The sequence below is a fragment of the Symsagittifera roscoffensis genome, chromosome 10 (genome assembly GCF_963678635.1).
Source record: "Symsagittifera roscoffensis chromosome 10, txSymRosc1.1, whole genome shotgun sequence".
NCBI lineage: Eukaryota > Metazoa > Xenacoelomorpha > Acoela > Convolutidae > Symsagittifera > Symsagittifera roscoffensis.
Window position 1 is genome coordinate 44,966,328 of NC_087071.1, and position 16,472 is coordinate 44,982,799.

The following is a 16,472-nucleotide window of genomic DNA, read 5'->3' on the forward strand; positions in this document are numbered from 1 at the left end:
GATTTCTGTGGACGGTGTTGGCCTTCGGTTGCCTCGAATGGCGTTAGGTGCAAAACTGAAGGCGCTAAGTGCGCGTTCTACCTTTTAATCTAGGTTACCATCATCCTTTTCGTTTGCGTAGGTCAAGACTAAATTTTTTCAACTACCTCTTGTGCGTTCTACACAGCCAGTGGCTCTGTAGTCGTTCACCGGCAAAAACCTATTTTGAACACGCTTGCTATTACAAATCGATTTTATCGCTTTTGACGTGAAGCTAGACCCTTGATCCATGTAAATTTTCCTTGGCACTCCTTGGTGAGATAATTAGTTTTTCAGAAAGTTTGAAACTTTGTCGCTTCTGTTATTACTACAAAAGATGGCCGACGCCCAGAGTGAAAAACGGTCCACCGGGACCAGGTTGTTTTCGTCCGATTCATTTAAATGTTTGATAGGGCCCCAAACATCTATTTGTAGGCTTTCAATTTGCTACTATGGTTCAAATATTTTTCCAATATCGCCATTGGCGCACGTTTGTTTCAGGTTTTTACCTGCAGCGGTACACTCCTGGGATCCGTCGGCTGACGCAACCAAACTCTGGTGGAGATAGAAAAACCACACCTTCCTTGCCGCATCGAACTTGTTTGCGCGTTCATGATTGATACTATGAATCCTGTTGACCACTGCAGCCTAAGGGTATTGGGATGAAAAGGCGTTTGTCCATTCACAGACAATTCTCTTTTACATGGAAGTCGTTTGCTTGTTTGCCAAGATACGCGCCCATTGCTCTAACTTTCCGGACCAGATCGGGGTCCTTTGCTCCCACCATGTCCCTTATCGCCTTCATTCGTGGTTCTCCTTTGTAGTTCGCCCCGATTAATTTAAGACTAAAGAGTTCCTATAGAGCGTCACTTTTTTTGACCACTTTGCAATTTCTTGAAATAATCTACATCACCACATAAGCTAGACAAGCCGGCGGAAAATGTTCGCCCCCGAATGCCGATCAAATTGAAATCATGGATCTCACTATTGCTCCCGCTAGTTATATCTGGATGTCTTAATAATAGTTTGCGTAGCTTCTTCTAGTTAATGCTAGCCATAGGAAAGTTACACGTCTCAAAAAACAATTGTTTGAAATGGAAGGTGTTTTCAACTCAATTCACACTCAGTAATAGGTGTGACTATTTTCGCTCCTTTCCGGTCGTTGCACTCAGATATGCAGCAAATCTCTGCGATCTGATTGGTTGATGTTTGAGCACATGTTTTCACGACCTCATCCGGTGAATTTTCGAAAATGAATTTGCACATCACATTTTTCTGAGCTAAACATTCGTGGTATTGATTTGTATTTTGGTACATCTTGTTAAACGGCTAAACATAATTTTGTTCTTCTTGTTAAGTCCGTTTAGTAGAATCATCAGCTTTTTGTGATCTTTTATGACTGTAAAATGTCTACCAAATATGTAGCTTTTAAAGTATTTCTAAAGTTTCCCATAGAACTGCCACAATTCCAAATTATTTTTAAAAAACTTTTTCTCTGCCCCCTTTAGAAACCGAGATGCGAATCAAATTAAGCGCATCCTTCGGAGCCAAAATTTTCCAATACGGCTCCTAAGCCATTATGGCTTGCGTCGCATACAATTCGGATATCTTATGCTCTTTGAAATTTGTTAGTTTGACAATGTTCGCTACTTGCTTTTCCATTGTTTCCAATGCCCACTGACTTTCATTCGTCCAAACGAAATCATTTTTTCCTAGTAAGTAGTAGAGGCAACGGGGCTGATTACTCTGCAAGCGCGAGAGGGTGGTTGCCAGAATTTCTGATCCGGTGTCTAATCCATTCACATTATCTTTTTGCAAATTTGCATTTCTTCAATTTCAGCGCCATCTTTTCTTTTTATAGTTTTTCCAGGTTTTTATCACCCAACGCGATGTTTTTGATTTCAGAACCCGTAAAAAAAAAATAAAATGACGTCGATGAAAGCGTGCGCACATGGAAATTTGTAAAGTAATGCGTCCATGACACGTTGAAATTCCGCAGACATCGTTGTTAATCCATAGAACCCTGTTTTGAGTCGAAACGGACCGGTGGTTTTGTCTTCCATTAACTAACGAAAGGTTACAATACCCGCTGGTGTCGTCGCTCAGTGGCAGTTGCCCGTACGCATACGTTAGGTCCATTGTATTAAAAAGTTTATCCCTAGTTTTTTCGCTTGATCTTTACCCCGCAATTTCCATTGGTTCTACCATATTTGGCGACTGAAACTTGAGTTTATGGATTTGTTTGTTTAGCTACCTTATACCGATGTTTTTTCTACCGAGCCATCTTTTTCAACTAATCACAATTTGCGATGCAGAATACTTGTCCGAGCAGTCTTCAAGTTCCTCAATGGGTCCTTGTGCCAGTAGCTTATCAATTTTGTTATCTAATTTACCTTGTAGTGCGATGGGCAATCTCCTGCCATTTGTTGAATAGGCGTTGAAACTTTTAAGAACTAGGCTTGCACTTTATACTTACTCATGCGTCCTAACCTTTGAAAAACGTTATGAAATTGCTTATTGAAATGTTTTTGTCAATTATCATGATCATCTCCCCGGTCCCAGTTTCCGGTTGCCCCTGGATGCTAAGGATGCCTTACTCCGCTGTCGCCTGAACCAGCATGAGTCCCAATACCGACATCAGATCTCTACCAACGATTGAAGGGCGACAGCCTCCAATCACATTGATTGCTGTCTGAGTCGTCCATCCATTGGAGTGTAGAGTCGCAGTAAATTTTCCTATCATTTTTTTGCCATTGATATGGTCGTCTTTTGAATCTATCAGTTGGAGCTGCACGTTCTGCTGTCCTAAGGTACGCTTGAGTTATCCAAGCGCGCAAGTTGATATGGGCAATCCGCTTTCGATCAAGGCTTGAGTAGGATACCTGTTGACTTTAAGCGCTAATTTCGCACCCAGTACTTTTAGTTCCTCTTGTTTTCTCGGCTTGATCGACATAACGATGTAATTGTTTGAACTGTCCGAATCCCAGTCCTGTGCGGCTTTGTTTGGATCGTTCACGCACCAAACGGAGCTTCCGTTGCGCAATGCGTTTTCGTCCGAGTCTTGATGAGAGTCTCTTATGATGCCATCCTTCGCTCATAATGACCCGTTCTCTCATAATTACCCGCTCCTCACGTGCGCTCATAATGACCCGTTTTTTAAAAAACAAAAATTGTAGGTAGCGTTTTTAGCCGGTCACTTCGCAATGTGGTCCGTTGTAAATCCAGTGCGGTCGCAATTGAAAAATTCACAATCCGCTCCGCCGTGGCTGTGTCCTCTCATTACACCCCTTCCGCCCCGTTGAAATGGTCGTCCGTACCGCCGTGTATTGCGCTAACTGGTTCCGAGTTTGTCTGAAACGCCCGTACCAGCGCTGTCGCGAGCCCTCCACGGTGATTTTTTTTTTGCAATTTAGGGTTATTATCTCCTCTCTCATACAATAATGCAATCCTGTAAACCTCAACTATTTTTCAGTAGATCAGAAAATTTCCGTTTGCGCCTCCTTGTTTGACATATTCACTATAAAAGCAACCTGTAGGATTCTGCGCTCCAGCGTTACCAGACTACACCGTGGCGCCAGCCTGCTGAGAACGGAATGAAACATTTGCAACGTCTCGCCGTGACTCTATTTTATTTTCTACAAGATAATTGGTATGTCTCGAACGGTTCATTTCTTTCCTTTTTAAATACACTTTCGAACTTGGCTAGCACTCTTGGTAATTGCCAAGTCCAGGTGGGGTTTCCGATTATCAAGTTGATCTTGCCCCTGCTCCCCCAGCAAAGATGCATATTATTAGAAATGAGCGTTTGCTCCATTTCTTTGCAATTTTTCGTGTATATCCGCCGGCAGCGCCGCAACTTAAGCTGCTGTTAACGTTCGATCGAAGTAGGATTGAATCCGTACTTCGCTTTTACTCCCCAGGTAAAACGAGTGATCCAGTTCTCTCATAGCATCGGTGCCTCCGTGCACTTGCTCGGCCAAAACGCCGTGATTCCGAGTTGGTTTTTCCTCGTTCCCGCGCCGTATCCTGTTGGTTGCGCCATGTGAAAAATTAATGATCAATACTTGTATTCTGAACAAATAAATCTCCAATTGCAATTCAAACCATAACAAACTTCAACTGTTTTAGCTAACGCACACTTTCAATATCAACTGGCAGGTACTTAATAAATTCAGTCCAGGACAAAAAACAGCACCGATAGCACCAATGAACAAACTCACGATATCAAAACTATACCTCATGAAATGTATCTATACGACACTAAATTGCATTATAAGTGTATTTTTTAAAATTTTTTTTAGAGTTTAGCATTACATTTAACAACAACGGGGCAGTTTTTGAATTAATAAAACGCCTGAATAACTGGAAATAATCTCTGAAACAACTTGCATTAGAAGTTTTGCCATCTTTGGGACCCGTGGGAAAAGTTTGGCAACCAGAATTGAGGGGGGGGGGGGGGTTGCCCCCCCCCCCTCAGCTTGCTAATGCATCTAGGTTAAACACACCTCTTGAAAAAGACCTGGAAAAATCACCAAAATTGCTCCTACCTCTTGTTCCAATTTGGCGTTGTTGTCGGCAAACTTCTTGTTTTCCTGTTCCAGCTTCTCATTATTGGCTTTGAATCTGTTGTTCTCCCCTGTCATGACATTCACTTGTTCTTCTAACTTCTTGTTATTCTCTTTGAACTTGTCATTCTCCTTTGAGAGTTCTTCGCAATGAGCTAATGCGAATTGAGGTGGAGTCAATTTAAATTAAGACTGTTTCTTTTTTCGAATAAATTTAAAGAATTCTTCGAATGGTTGATGATTATAACTTGCTTTTTCTCGTAAGCCCCCTTTTTATGGAAAAAAATAGGAAGTTCGTCAAATCGTGGGCGATACACGCTGACGGACGAAAAAAAAATAAAACATTTATTTCTTGTAAGTAATATTTTTGTAAATTAAAAAAAAGAGCAGAAATTACCAAAGATTTCCAAATCTCGAAAATACAAAAAAGGAATCAAATACTAGTGGGTTTTAAAAAGACGGCAAACTCTTCATATGAATCTGATATATAATGTTTTTGTGGAAAAATAATTTTAAATGCTAAACAAATAATTGGTAGAAAATTTGTTTAACATTTAAACATAAAATCAATTTTTTTTGTAATTTTTTATGGGAACCTTTTTCTATCTTGTGTCTAATTGACGCTAATAGTTCTGCCCTGAACCCCAAATTCCATTGGGAGAATTTCGATTTAGTTCTATTTAAGTCCATTTAGATTTAAATTGAGTCCCTTTGAACAATGCGTTGTTCTTCTCCAAATCTCCCACTATGTTCTTCAGTTTGCTCTTTTCATTTTCCAGGGCGTCTTTCTCACTTTTGGTCATGTCCAGTTCTTTAGTGATGCGCTGGTTTTTAACCAAGGGGGTTTCGAAGTTGGGTTTCAGTTTCACTATCATTTCACTCTTGATTGGGCTTCCTAAATATTAAGAAGTTATAACCAAATCATTGTTAAAAAATCTGCTCTGCTAGAAACGCAGACAAAAGATTGTTTTTTTTGCGTTAGGTTTATGAGACTTGGTTTTGTGCTGTTTAATACCACCAAAATTTCCAAAAAATTTGACTTGAATTACTTTTGTTATTTACATTTTGGCCTTGCGTGATATGCGTCAAAAATAGAGATTGGGCTTTGGTGAAGAATTGTTAGTATTTGCCGGTCAATTTAGTAAGTTATTTTCAAAAACAACAATCATTTAGTTTCTAGTGTTTTGTTCAGTTTAATGCGTTAATAATTTTCATTCCGTTTGAATTATACTTGCCACTTTTGCTATCTAAAAACTTTTAAGGTAGAAACTGAAGTTTATTCATATTCGAGGGTAACTTCACAAATGGCATAAAAAAGAAACTTTTCCCAAATGGCATAAATTCCAAGTTTTCATTGAAACTCAAACGTTTTCAATCAGTTTCCAATTCTTTATTTTGCCAGGAACCAAAACAAGATATGGAATTAATTGCTTCCAAACAAATGTTAAGCAACAGATTTGGCGGAACATTTGACCACAATAAGCTGATCAATAACCGAAAGCTTATGTTTTTTTGCTTTTGACAAAAAAAGCACTTTTTTCAATATGAAATGTCAATCAACATTTTAATTGAAAAATTGACAAACTTTCTCATATTGTACAGGAAAAATTTGTTCTCGATTTTTTTATGCAACTGTTGCATGAAATTTATGCCATTCGGGAAATTTTTCATTTTAATGCCATTTGGGAAATATGCCATTTGAGACGTAATTATATTTGAGTTCACGAGGTCAATCTTTCAATATAAATCCAATTAAATCTTAAAAAAAAATACTTTAATTTTCTGCTCGATTGTAGGTGTTATATGTAACCGTCAACTAGCCGAGTTTTCTGATGGGTGCCTCAACTTCCAAAACTCACAATTGTTCAGTTTTTTCATTTTTCAGAAAAAAATTTGATTTCGTTTATCAATTTTGCTGGTTCAAACCATCAACAGAACTAGTTTTCTTGTTGTGAAGTATTTTTTCAAAGCATGAGATGACCGAAAAGTTTTAAATCAGGTAAAAGAATCTAAAATCAGTCATTTGAAGTAACTTTCACAATTATTTACCTCTTACTCTTTTTTTCATCTCTGAAACCTTCCATAAACTTCATAATTAATCCTAAAAAAACTAGCCCCAATTAAAAAACTTTTTGTGTTGAAATCTTGACTATTTAGTAGTAATATAATAACTTTTCGATCTAAAAACTCTACATTTGTTTCAAATTGTTTTCTGGTCCCTTATGAAAAAGTCACCTAACCCTTAACACATGAGCCTTTCTAATTTTAAGACAGTAAAAATTTTAAGAAAGTAGATTGATTTGATCACTGCGTTTATAAAAAAATGAGGCCAACTCAGAAAAACCTTCATTAAAAAAGTTGTCAAAAGATATTTATACATTAAATATTTGAGGTGATTTCAATTGCACTTATTTTTTAAACTTCTTTATTTTTTGCCACAAATAGTTTTGGCTTAATGAAATTGAGATATCACTTTATCACAAAATTTAAAAAAAAATTTGATTTTCTGTAATCTTTTTTTTATTGAGCTATTGTTATATCTCAATTATCAGCTTTTCTCCTAAATTCAATCGCTCCTTGCGGAAAAAATTTAAACTCTGAGGAAAAAACGCAAAATTTTTTTTTCATCCATTTTTCAGAAGCTTTTGCTTATTGTTATTGTTCTTCAGTTGATTTTTGTCTTGCAATCGTGTTCTCGTTAGAGCTAATAGGGGGCTAATCGAAGGTCGAGATATTTGAAGTTTTTGGTGATTAAAAATTAGTGTGTGAAAAAAGTCATATGGCTGATCGAAACAAATTTCACAAGTTTTTCATGTGCTTATTTAAAAACGAGACATGAAAATTTTACGTATTTTATGACATTTATTTCTGCTTCTAAATATGGAAATTTATGGCAGTTAGTTATTCTTTGTTCACTTGTTATTTCCGATAATTGCGGTTAAAAACAAATAACTCGAATTGTTGTCAATCAGCAAGACAGCCATAACCGATCTACCTCAGCACCGAGACAAGGCAGAAATGGGTCGGCAGAACCATGTTTGCTCAAAATTGAGACCGATTTCTTGTTTTATCGATTTGAGGTTCAGAATCACTGATGAAAGATGTTGTAGTTGGAATTACAGTTGAACTCCTAGATTTTTTTGAGGTAGATAGATTTCTTTGATAAAAACACAAGTTAATTTAAATGGGTTGTAAAAACAAGCTACTGCTACGCCATAGTTCCTCCCCATTTCGTGCAATGATCGGGACACTAAACAAACTGTTTTCTCTGGTTTTCACACTCTTACCTCAGATTATGACAACCTGTTTCGGAACTTTGACAAAAAATGATCTCTTTAGCTATTCCGCCTTTGGTACTTTTAACAAATAGACATCCCTTTAAGCAATTATTTCAACTGTTAGAAAACGCGATTTTATACCTAGTATGGAATCTCTCTTTCATTTGCAGAAGAGGAAAAATAGCTGAAAAAGTCCACAACAACCAGATATTCTTTTAAGACGATAAAAAAAATTATAGCAAATATTTAAAATATAAAAATGTTGTCACGTGATCAATTAGAAAGTCATTCTCAGGATTTTTTTCTGGTTTTAGTTTCACAGAAGACTTGATTTGATCAACTAGTAATTTGATGCTCTATATTTTTGATCACTTCGTTCAAATTTATCCGCAGCAAATTCTTATTGAAATGCTTTTAACTGTTGCTTGTTTGCGGCTAGTAGTAGCAAATCAAATTCAAGCACATCAACATTGTTTCATGGTTTCAACTCAAGTTTCAGAAATATTATTTTTGCTGCGTTCAACGAAAAAAACCCGAGATTCTCGTTAACGTTCTGGCAAATGCCAAAAACTACCGCTGGATTCTTTTTAATTTTCCTAGTAAAATTTTACAAGCAAAACACATCGTGTTAAATTCTAAGTAAAAGTTAATTTTTGATAGAAAGCGGTGAGCTGTTGTAAGTCAATTAAGCGAAGCTACTTTTCAAAACAATTCTGAATTTTGTTTTAAAAGCTCTAAGGTTTGTTGAGCTTAGTCCCCTCGAGCTACTTGCCGAAGTCTTTGCCAGCTGAAAAAATTGCATCGTTGTCATTATTTGAATTGTTTTGTAGATACTATCGCATTTGAGTCAATGATGAAGGTACCATATTCGAAATTTGAAATCAAAATTGTTTCTCCAGTTTTCTCCAGCAACTTTTTGTCTCCAGAGTTTTCTCCAATTTTTTCTCCAGAGTTTCAATCGAACCCTATACATATCAAGTTTAACTATCCTTCAAAACTATCCTTCAAAACTATCCTTCAAAACTGATATAAGCGCAGCCTCTATTTCTTGTTGAGTGTAAGTGTAAGCGCAGCAATGTGAAGCGTTGGGTTCAACTGGCATGAAATTTCTCTAGCACTAGAGACAAGGTAAAGCTGGAAATACCTGTTTCATAATTTTTTTTGTTACTGATGCGGAAGGACAAGGGTAATTTCAAAAACAGACCTATAGCAAAAAAATCCCAGTTTAAGGCATCCCAGTTTAAGGCCACGCCTAATTTTTTAGGCCTAACGGCTCATGCAGGCGAAACTCCCGCAACTCGTTTTATCCATTGAAATCGAAACTTCAGATTTGGGAGGGTAGTTTTTGAGGAAAGTCTAAAAGTTTCAAAAAAGGTCAAAAAATCTAAAATTCGACTTTTCCGGGGTCATTATTTTTTGTTTGAAAGATTTTGGGCGTAACCGGTTATGCAGGGGAGCTTCTCACTACTAGTCCTTTCGATTAAAACTAAAATCTCAGATTTGAGAGAGTAGTTTTTGGGAAGTCATATGGCTGATCGAAACAAATTTCACAAGTTTTTCATGTGCTTATTTAAAAACGAGACATGAAAATTTTACGTATTTTATGACATTTATTTCTGCTTCTAAATATGGAAATTTATGGCAGTTAGTTATTCTTTGTTCACTTGTTATTTCCGATAATTGCGGTTAAAAACAAATAACTCGAATTGTTGTCAATCAGCAAGACAGCCATAACCGATCTACCTCAGCACCGAGACAAGGCAGAAATGGGTCGGCAGAACCATGTTTGCTCAAAATTGAGACCGATTTCTTGTTTTATCGATTTGAGGTTCAGAATCACTGATGAAAGATGTTGTAGTTGGAATTACAGTTGAACTCCTAGATTTTTTTGAGGTAGATAGATTTCTTTGATAAAAACACAAGTTAATTTAAATGGGTTGTAAAAACAAGCTACTGCTACGCCATAGTTCCTCCCCATTTCGTGCAATGATCGGGACACTAAACAAACTGTTTTCTCTGATTTTCACACTCTTACCTCAGATTATGACAACCTGTTTCGGAACTTTGACAAAAAATGATCTCTTTAGCTATTCCGCCTTTGGTACTTTTAACAAATAGACATCCCTTTAAGCAATTATTTCAACTGTTAGAAAACGCGATTTTATACCTAGTATGGAATCTCTCTTTCATTTGCAGAAGAGGAAAAATAGCTGAAAAAGTCCACAACAACCAGATATTCTTTTAAGACGATAAAAAAAATTATAGCAAATATTTAAAATATAAAAATGTTGTCACGTGATCAATTAGAAAGTCATTCTCAGGATTTTTTTCTGGTTTTAGTTTCACAGAAGACTTGATTTGATCAACTAGTAATTTGATGCTCTATATTTTTGATCACTTCGTTCAAATTTATCTGCAGCAAATTCTTATTGAAATGCTTTTAACTGTTGCTTGTTTGCGGCTAGTAGTAGCAAATCAAATTCAAGCACATCAACATTGTTTCATGGTTTCAACTCAAGTTTCAGAAATATTATTTTTGCTGCGTTCAACGAAAAAAACCCGAGATTCTCGTTAACGTTCTGGCAAATGCCAAAAACTACCGCTGGATTCTTTTTAATTTTCCTAGTAAAATTTTACAAGCAAAACACATCGTGTTAAATTCTAAGTAAAAGTTAATTTTTGATAGAAAGCGGTGAGCTGTTGTAAGTCAATTAAGCGAAGCTACTTTTCAAAACAATTCTGAATTTTGTTTTAAAAGCTCTAAGGTTTGTTGAGCTTAGTCCCCTCGAGCTACTTGCCGAAGTCTTTGCCAGCTGAAAAAATTGCATCGTTGTCATTATTTGAATTGTTTTGTAGATACTATCGCATTTGAGTCAATGATGAAGGTACCATATTCGAAATTTGAAATCAAAATTGTTTCTCCAGTTTTCTCCAGCAACTTTTTGTCTCCAGAGTTTTCTCCAATTTTTTCTCCAGAGTTTCAATCGAACCCTATACATATCAAGTTTAACTATCCTTCAAAACTATCCTTCAAAACTATCCTTCAAAACTGATATAAGCGCAGCCTCTATTTCTTGTTGAGTGTAAGTGTAAGCGCAGCAATGTGAAGCGTTGGGTTCAACTGGCATGAAATTTCTCTAGCACTAGAGACAAGGTAAAGCTGGAAATACCTGTTTCATAATTTTTTTTGTTACTGATGCGGAAGGACAAGGGTAATTTCAAAAACAGACCTATAGCAAAAAAATCCCAGTTTAAGGCATCCCAGTTTAAGGCCACGCCTAATTTTTTAGGCCTAACGGCTCATGCAGGCGAAACTCCCGCAACTCGTTTTATCCATTGAAATCGAAACTTCAGATTTGGGAGGGTAGTTTTTGAGGAAAGTCTAAAAGTTTCAAAAAAGGTCAAAAAATCTAAAATTCGACTTTTCCGGGGTCATTATTTTTTGTTTGAAAGATTTTGGGCGTAACCGGTTATGCAGGGGAGCTTCTCACTACTAGTCCTTTCGATTAAAACTAAAATCTCAGATTTGAGAGAGTAGTTTTTGGGAAAAGTCAAAAAGTTTCACTTTGACTTTTCTGAGGACCATAAATTTTTGTGTAAATAAAAATGGGTGGAGCCGTTTATGCAAGGAAGCTTCTCACAATATTTTCTATCCGTTGAACACAAAATCTCAGATTTGAGGGAGTTTTTGATAAAATGTGAAAAATACAAAAAGTTGGGCCAAAAATTCATCCCACACACTTTTTCGAAGGCTGTAGAAAGTGGGGTAAGGTAAAAAGAGACAAGGGAATTATGCACGCACACAAGAGAGTTGGCGGGCGCACTTTCCATTGGTACCGCTTTTTTGCAAATCGGTAGAGTAGTTTTCGAAAAAATTAATATTGAAAAATAAAATGAAAAACCCAATCCCATACGTTTTCATAATACCTGTTTTAATCAAACAGGAATAAAAGGAGTTATTGAAGCGAAGTTTATCGGCTAACGAAAATAGCAACCAAGTGTGTTATACACACAAAATGTATGAGAAGAGAACGCTTGATCTCCCGGGTTGATCTCCATAGACCAAAAATGCCAGTCATACAATTCCATAAACAAAATCTATGAAAAATGTTGTTCATACAAATTTCATAAATTTTGCTTTTATGGTGTCATCAAATTTCTAAAGATTTTTTTTCTTGTTTTGGCATACAAACTTGTGTATTGTAGTAAATAAAAAAGATTTTTTTTGTCATAAAAAAGATTTTTTTTGTCAAAAAAAAATGCTAGTCATACAGTTTCCATATATGCAAATTGTATGACTAGCTTTTTTTTTGGTGGCGACAACAAATATTTTTCCAATTAAATTCGCCTCAAAAATTTTTTTGTGTTTTTTCAACAGCAATTTGTATTTTGTATTCAAACAAACTTTTTTCAAAAAAATTTTGAAATTGCACCGCAGAACGAAAAGAACTTTCCAAGTGGTTTTTTAACCGCAAAACGAATTTTGAACTCAAACAAAAAATTGCCAAAAAAATGCCTGCAAAGTTTATTGTTTTGTGTGCATAACGTAGTCAGGGATACTCAAAACGTAGTTTGTGATACACAAGATTTTCTTCACTTTCTCTGGATATTTTCTTTAAAAATCGCTCAAAACTCATATTTTTTTGTATTGCATGTTTAAGTTTGCCTTAATCAATGTCTGATTATTTGGAAATTCAAATTTTTTGAAAATGATCATCTTTAAAATTTTTTGCCAAAATTCATAAGTTTGATTCTTTCAGTTTATCGTTTGTGTAAGGCAACTCTCAGACAATTCAGATCGTTTCCAACACATTGTAAATGCAAGACAATCAAAACTTTGCCGATTCTAGATTTAAGTAAACTATGGTTTGTGTCACTTGTGGTTGGTTACGACCATATCCCAAAAGTTTTGAGAGTTTAAAATTTAAAGAAATCCAAATTTTTTGGTTTGTGGAAAAACGCTAGTCATTCAATTTCCAAAGCTGAAAAATCACAAATCATAGACTTTTCCCCATTATATCTTTTCCCCATTAGCATTATGCCGAGATTATATGACCCGGGTGGGTAAAAATAGATCTGCACCCGATCGAGAACTTGTCCGAAATTATATGTCATGATTCGTTAATTTTTTTTCCTCGTTAAATTTCGAACCGCTAAATGATTACAAATAAGAGATTTATTGAAACAGTTTGAAAGTTTATGGTTCGGAATATTTTGTTCAAAGTGCACAGATTATAACCATAATCTGAAAACTTTTACACGCAAAAATTTTGAAAAACTTTCAAAGACTCCAAGAAGGGGGAGGGGGGGGGGGCATTCGCTGCTAGTTAACCAATAAGAGCGGAGGATTGGGTAAATAGTAAAATACATTGCAAATTGGGACCGCTGACCTCTGAGGGGTATTTTGATCTCCTGTTCTGTGTTGGTCTTCAGACTGGCCAGTGACGTCACAGCGAAGCACATCAACTCATCTTTGGTGAGTGTGTTTTTGTCCCAGATGGTGAAAGTGATGTCAACTGTGTCCTCTGAACACTTGAAGTTGAATGACTCATTCCACACAGGGTCCAGGTTGTTGTCTATCGTCTAAATAGAGACAAATTTGGAAACTTCAAAAATGTTCACTTACTTAATTTCGAAAAAGAACATTGGCAATGTCTATCGTCTAAATAGAGATCAAATTTCTGTTTTTGTTCCGACTTTCGGGGTGTTGTTTTTTCTTCAGACAAATTATATATTTCACCGGTGACCTTTTTTCGCAAAGTTATGGAGGTATAAAAAGTGTCATTTCGTCCAAATTGGGACAATTAACGCGCGATGTATTTCGCGCTATTAACGCGTAAACGGAGATTTAATTCATCTTAGAAATCGTTCCAAATTGGTTCAAGAAAGCTTTATGCCATGATTGATTTGTTAATAGGAGCAAAATCTATCACCTTGTACTTAATATGGCGTGTGGGGGGATGAATTTCAGAAAAAAATCTAAAATTAAAAAAAAATCATTTTTATTACATTTAATTTTTTCATCTTATTACTGCTCCATAGACCTTAAGAGGCAGTCGGAACATTCAGGACCTCGCCCTGATACGAGCAGTTTTGTTTATCAATTTGCCAACGACAAAAATAGCTAGGACTTCAGCTTTTTCCTCAATACCCGAAACTCCCATCACTATGAAACTACTCGCAAACAGAACTATATTAGCAGCCCTATTCCTTTCATAAGTTTTTGATTGTTATAATTACCGCACAACCTGATAGTCAACCTCATCGACTCCGCCCTTCCGGATTCAATATACCGCTGGCCTGGCAACTACCAGAAAGAGACGTCTGAAGACAGGCAGAATTTGTCTAATGACGATCTCCCAGACTGAGTTCTTTCAAGTGGTCATTTATATACTTTATATTGATCAATGTGAACCGATACTGGAAACAATTTATTATTGTTCCGACTTTCGATACGAAAGTAACGGAATATTTGTGCTCGGGGTGGTTTTTTTTTTAACTAGCCATTTTTGACGGAATTTTTCTATATCATTCAAAAGGTATTGTTGTCCTGAGCTTAAATTTGAAAAGATATTTCACCTGTGATCGTTTTTCGTAAAGTTATGGGGGTTTAAAGATTGCCAATTTGGCCAATTTGGGACAATTAACGCGCGATATATTTCGCGCTATTAACGCGTAAGCGGAGATTTAATCCGTCTTAGAAATCGTTCCAAATTGGTTGGAAGAAGCTTATTTGCCATAATTGATTTGTTACAAGGAGCGAAATCTATCCCTTTGTACTTAATATGGCGTGTGGGGGGATGATTTTTGTTTAAAAAAATTCAAATTTTAGAAAAAAAATTTTTTTCATTTTATTTTATCACATTTGATTTTTATAGGTTATTACTGCTCCTTAAACGTTAAAAGGCAGTCGGAACATTCAGGGCTTCGCCCTGATACCAGCAGTCTTGTTATTATTACAAGCAAAAACATTATTCAGAGACAACATCATATGCTATTCCGACAAGTTCAGCGTCCATATGCAAGGCACCAAACAGAAAAGTTATCGATACTTTTTTTCAAATAACCTTGACTCCATGTTTATTTATTATTTCTATTTGAAAAAGTAAGTTGTAGCTCTCCCCGTCTAAATGCTCTTTCAGTTTGTTCTCCCCCCACTTCATGAAACACAACTTCAACCCACTAACAAAAAATACCTTGCGACAACTAGACTACCACTCTGAAATCATCGCAATCAATCTCAAATCAGACCTTTCTTCAAGTACTCCACCCTGCAAAAATCACTCTAAAAATGTTTAAAAAAGAAGCTCTGTAAAAAAACTTTTACAGGATCTAAGTGGCGCCTAAGTAAAGAAACTCTGCTAACCAAAATCAAGACGATAATCAGACCAATCCTCGAGTACTCAGTGCCAACATGGTTGCATGCGCAAACACAACTAACGTCGAAACTACAGACAGCACAGAGCAAATAGCCCACCACATGAATTTTTTCTCCTCGCAGAATTTTGGAAGCTGCTATACGCCAACAACCATCCCGGAATTAAAATTATTGAAAGCTAACATCCATCCCTCAGACGAGTTAAACCCTCCTTCAAACAAGGCAACGCAAAGCTAGGGTCAGACCTGAACACCCCCAATTAGAAGTTAGACCAAGATTACATAAAAAGCTATCAGAATAAGAAAACTATCCACTCGAACTGAGACAAATTGCATTGAACAGGTCTAAGACTTTCAAAATTTAAGCAATACGCCACCCAAGTATCCCCATCGAAGCTTACAGTAAGCAGCAAGTTCTGCTGCAATCTAGCCCAGTTGAAGTCACTACGCTCTCTTGAAATCATTCCGCAACCGTTTCAATCCAACTACCTCAGACGGATCCATTAAGTAGTTCAACTTCCCCATAACACCAACTATTTTTATTTGTCCCTATAACCCAACTCCACCAACTACTATCTCCTTTTGGTCCAGCCCCGTTGAAGAAGCAAACTTTGAAGAGGTTCTTGGACTGAAGCCAGTCTTAATCACATCGATCGAGCCTTCTCCTGATAGTCAGTTGCGACTCAACTCAACACTGGCTCATATAGCCTCGGCTGTGGAAAAAAAAACCTGTCACTTGCTAAGGTGCTCAGCAATACAGATTCAACTGCATTCAGGCACCAAACCATTCTAGCGCCGAACCCAGTTACCGTACTCGAAGCCCCCCCCCCCCCGTCTACCCAGATGCACCCCAGGGACTGCAATGTGGGGTCTTGGACGCGTGGAAACCAAAAACAACTTTCTATCGGGCAATCCTAAAAAGCACTGACAAGATGCCCAATTAAAGTAACAATTTTCAAATGAATGATTCATTTAAGCAAAAGCCATTGCAATTGAACCATTGCCGAACCCTCGTCCAAAGTAAACGACGCGCTGCCCCGATAGAGGCAACAACCCGTGCAACCCTTCATCATAGATCAGAAAAATGCCTGTTAAAGAGTTATACTGTGAAAACTGCGCAACCGTTTTCACATTTCACATCACGCTCGCAAATAAAAAATAAATGAGTATAAAATTTCTTGCCGGGATCTGAACCGGTAACCTTTCACTCAAAATAAGCACGAATATAACTGAG

General features: G+C 36.7%; 1 protein-coding gene across 1 annotated transcript in view; it reads right to left on the reverse strand.

The window, feature by feature from the left end:
• The window catches only part of LOC134855265 (flagellar attachment zone protein 1-like), a 44,305-nt gene that overhangs the window by 17,551 nt on the left and 10,282 nt on the right, over window positions 1–16,472 (reverse strand). Inside the window, exons 4-7 of the mRNA XM_063871740.1 lie at window positions 13,252–13,444; window positions 10,660–10,674; window positions 5,293–5,478; window positions 4,566–4,738 (exon numbers count right to left, since the gene is read on the reverse strand). Coding sequence (XP_063727810.1) covers window positions 4,566–4,738; window positions 5,293–5,478; window positions 10,660–10,674; window positions 13,252–13,444 — 567 coding nt within the window. The remainder of the gene's footprint in view (window positions 1–4,565; window positions 4,739–5,292; window positions 5,479–10,659; window positions 10,675–13,251; window positions 13,445–16,472) is intronic.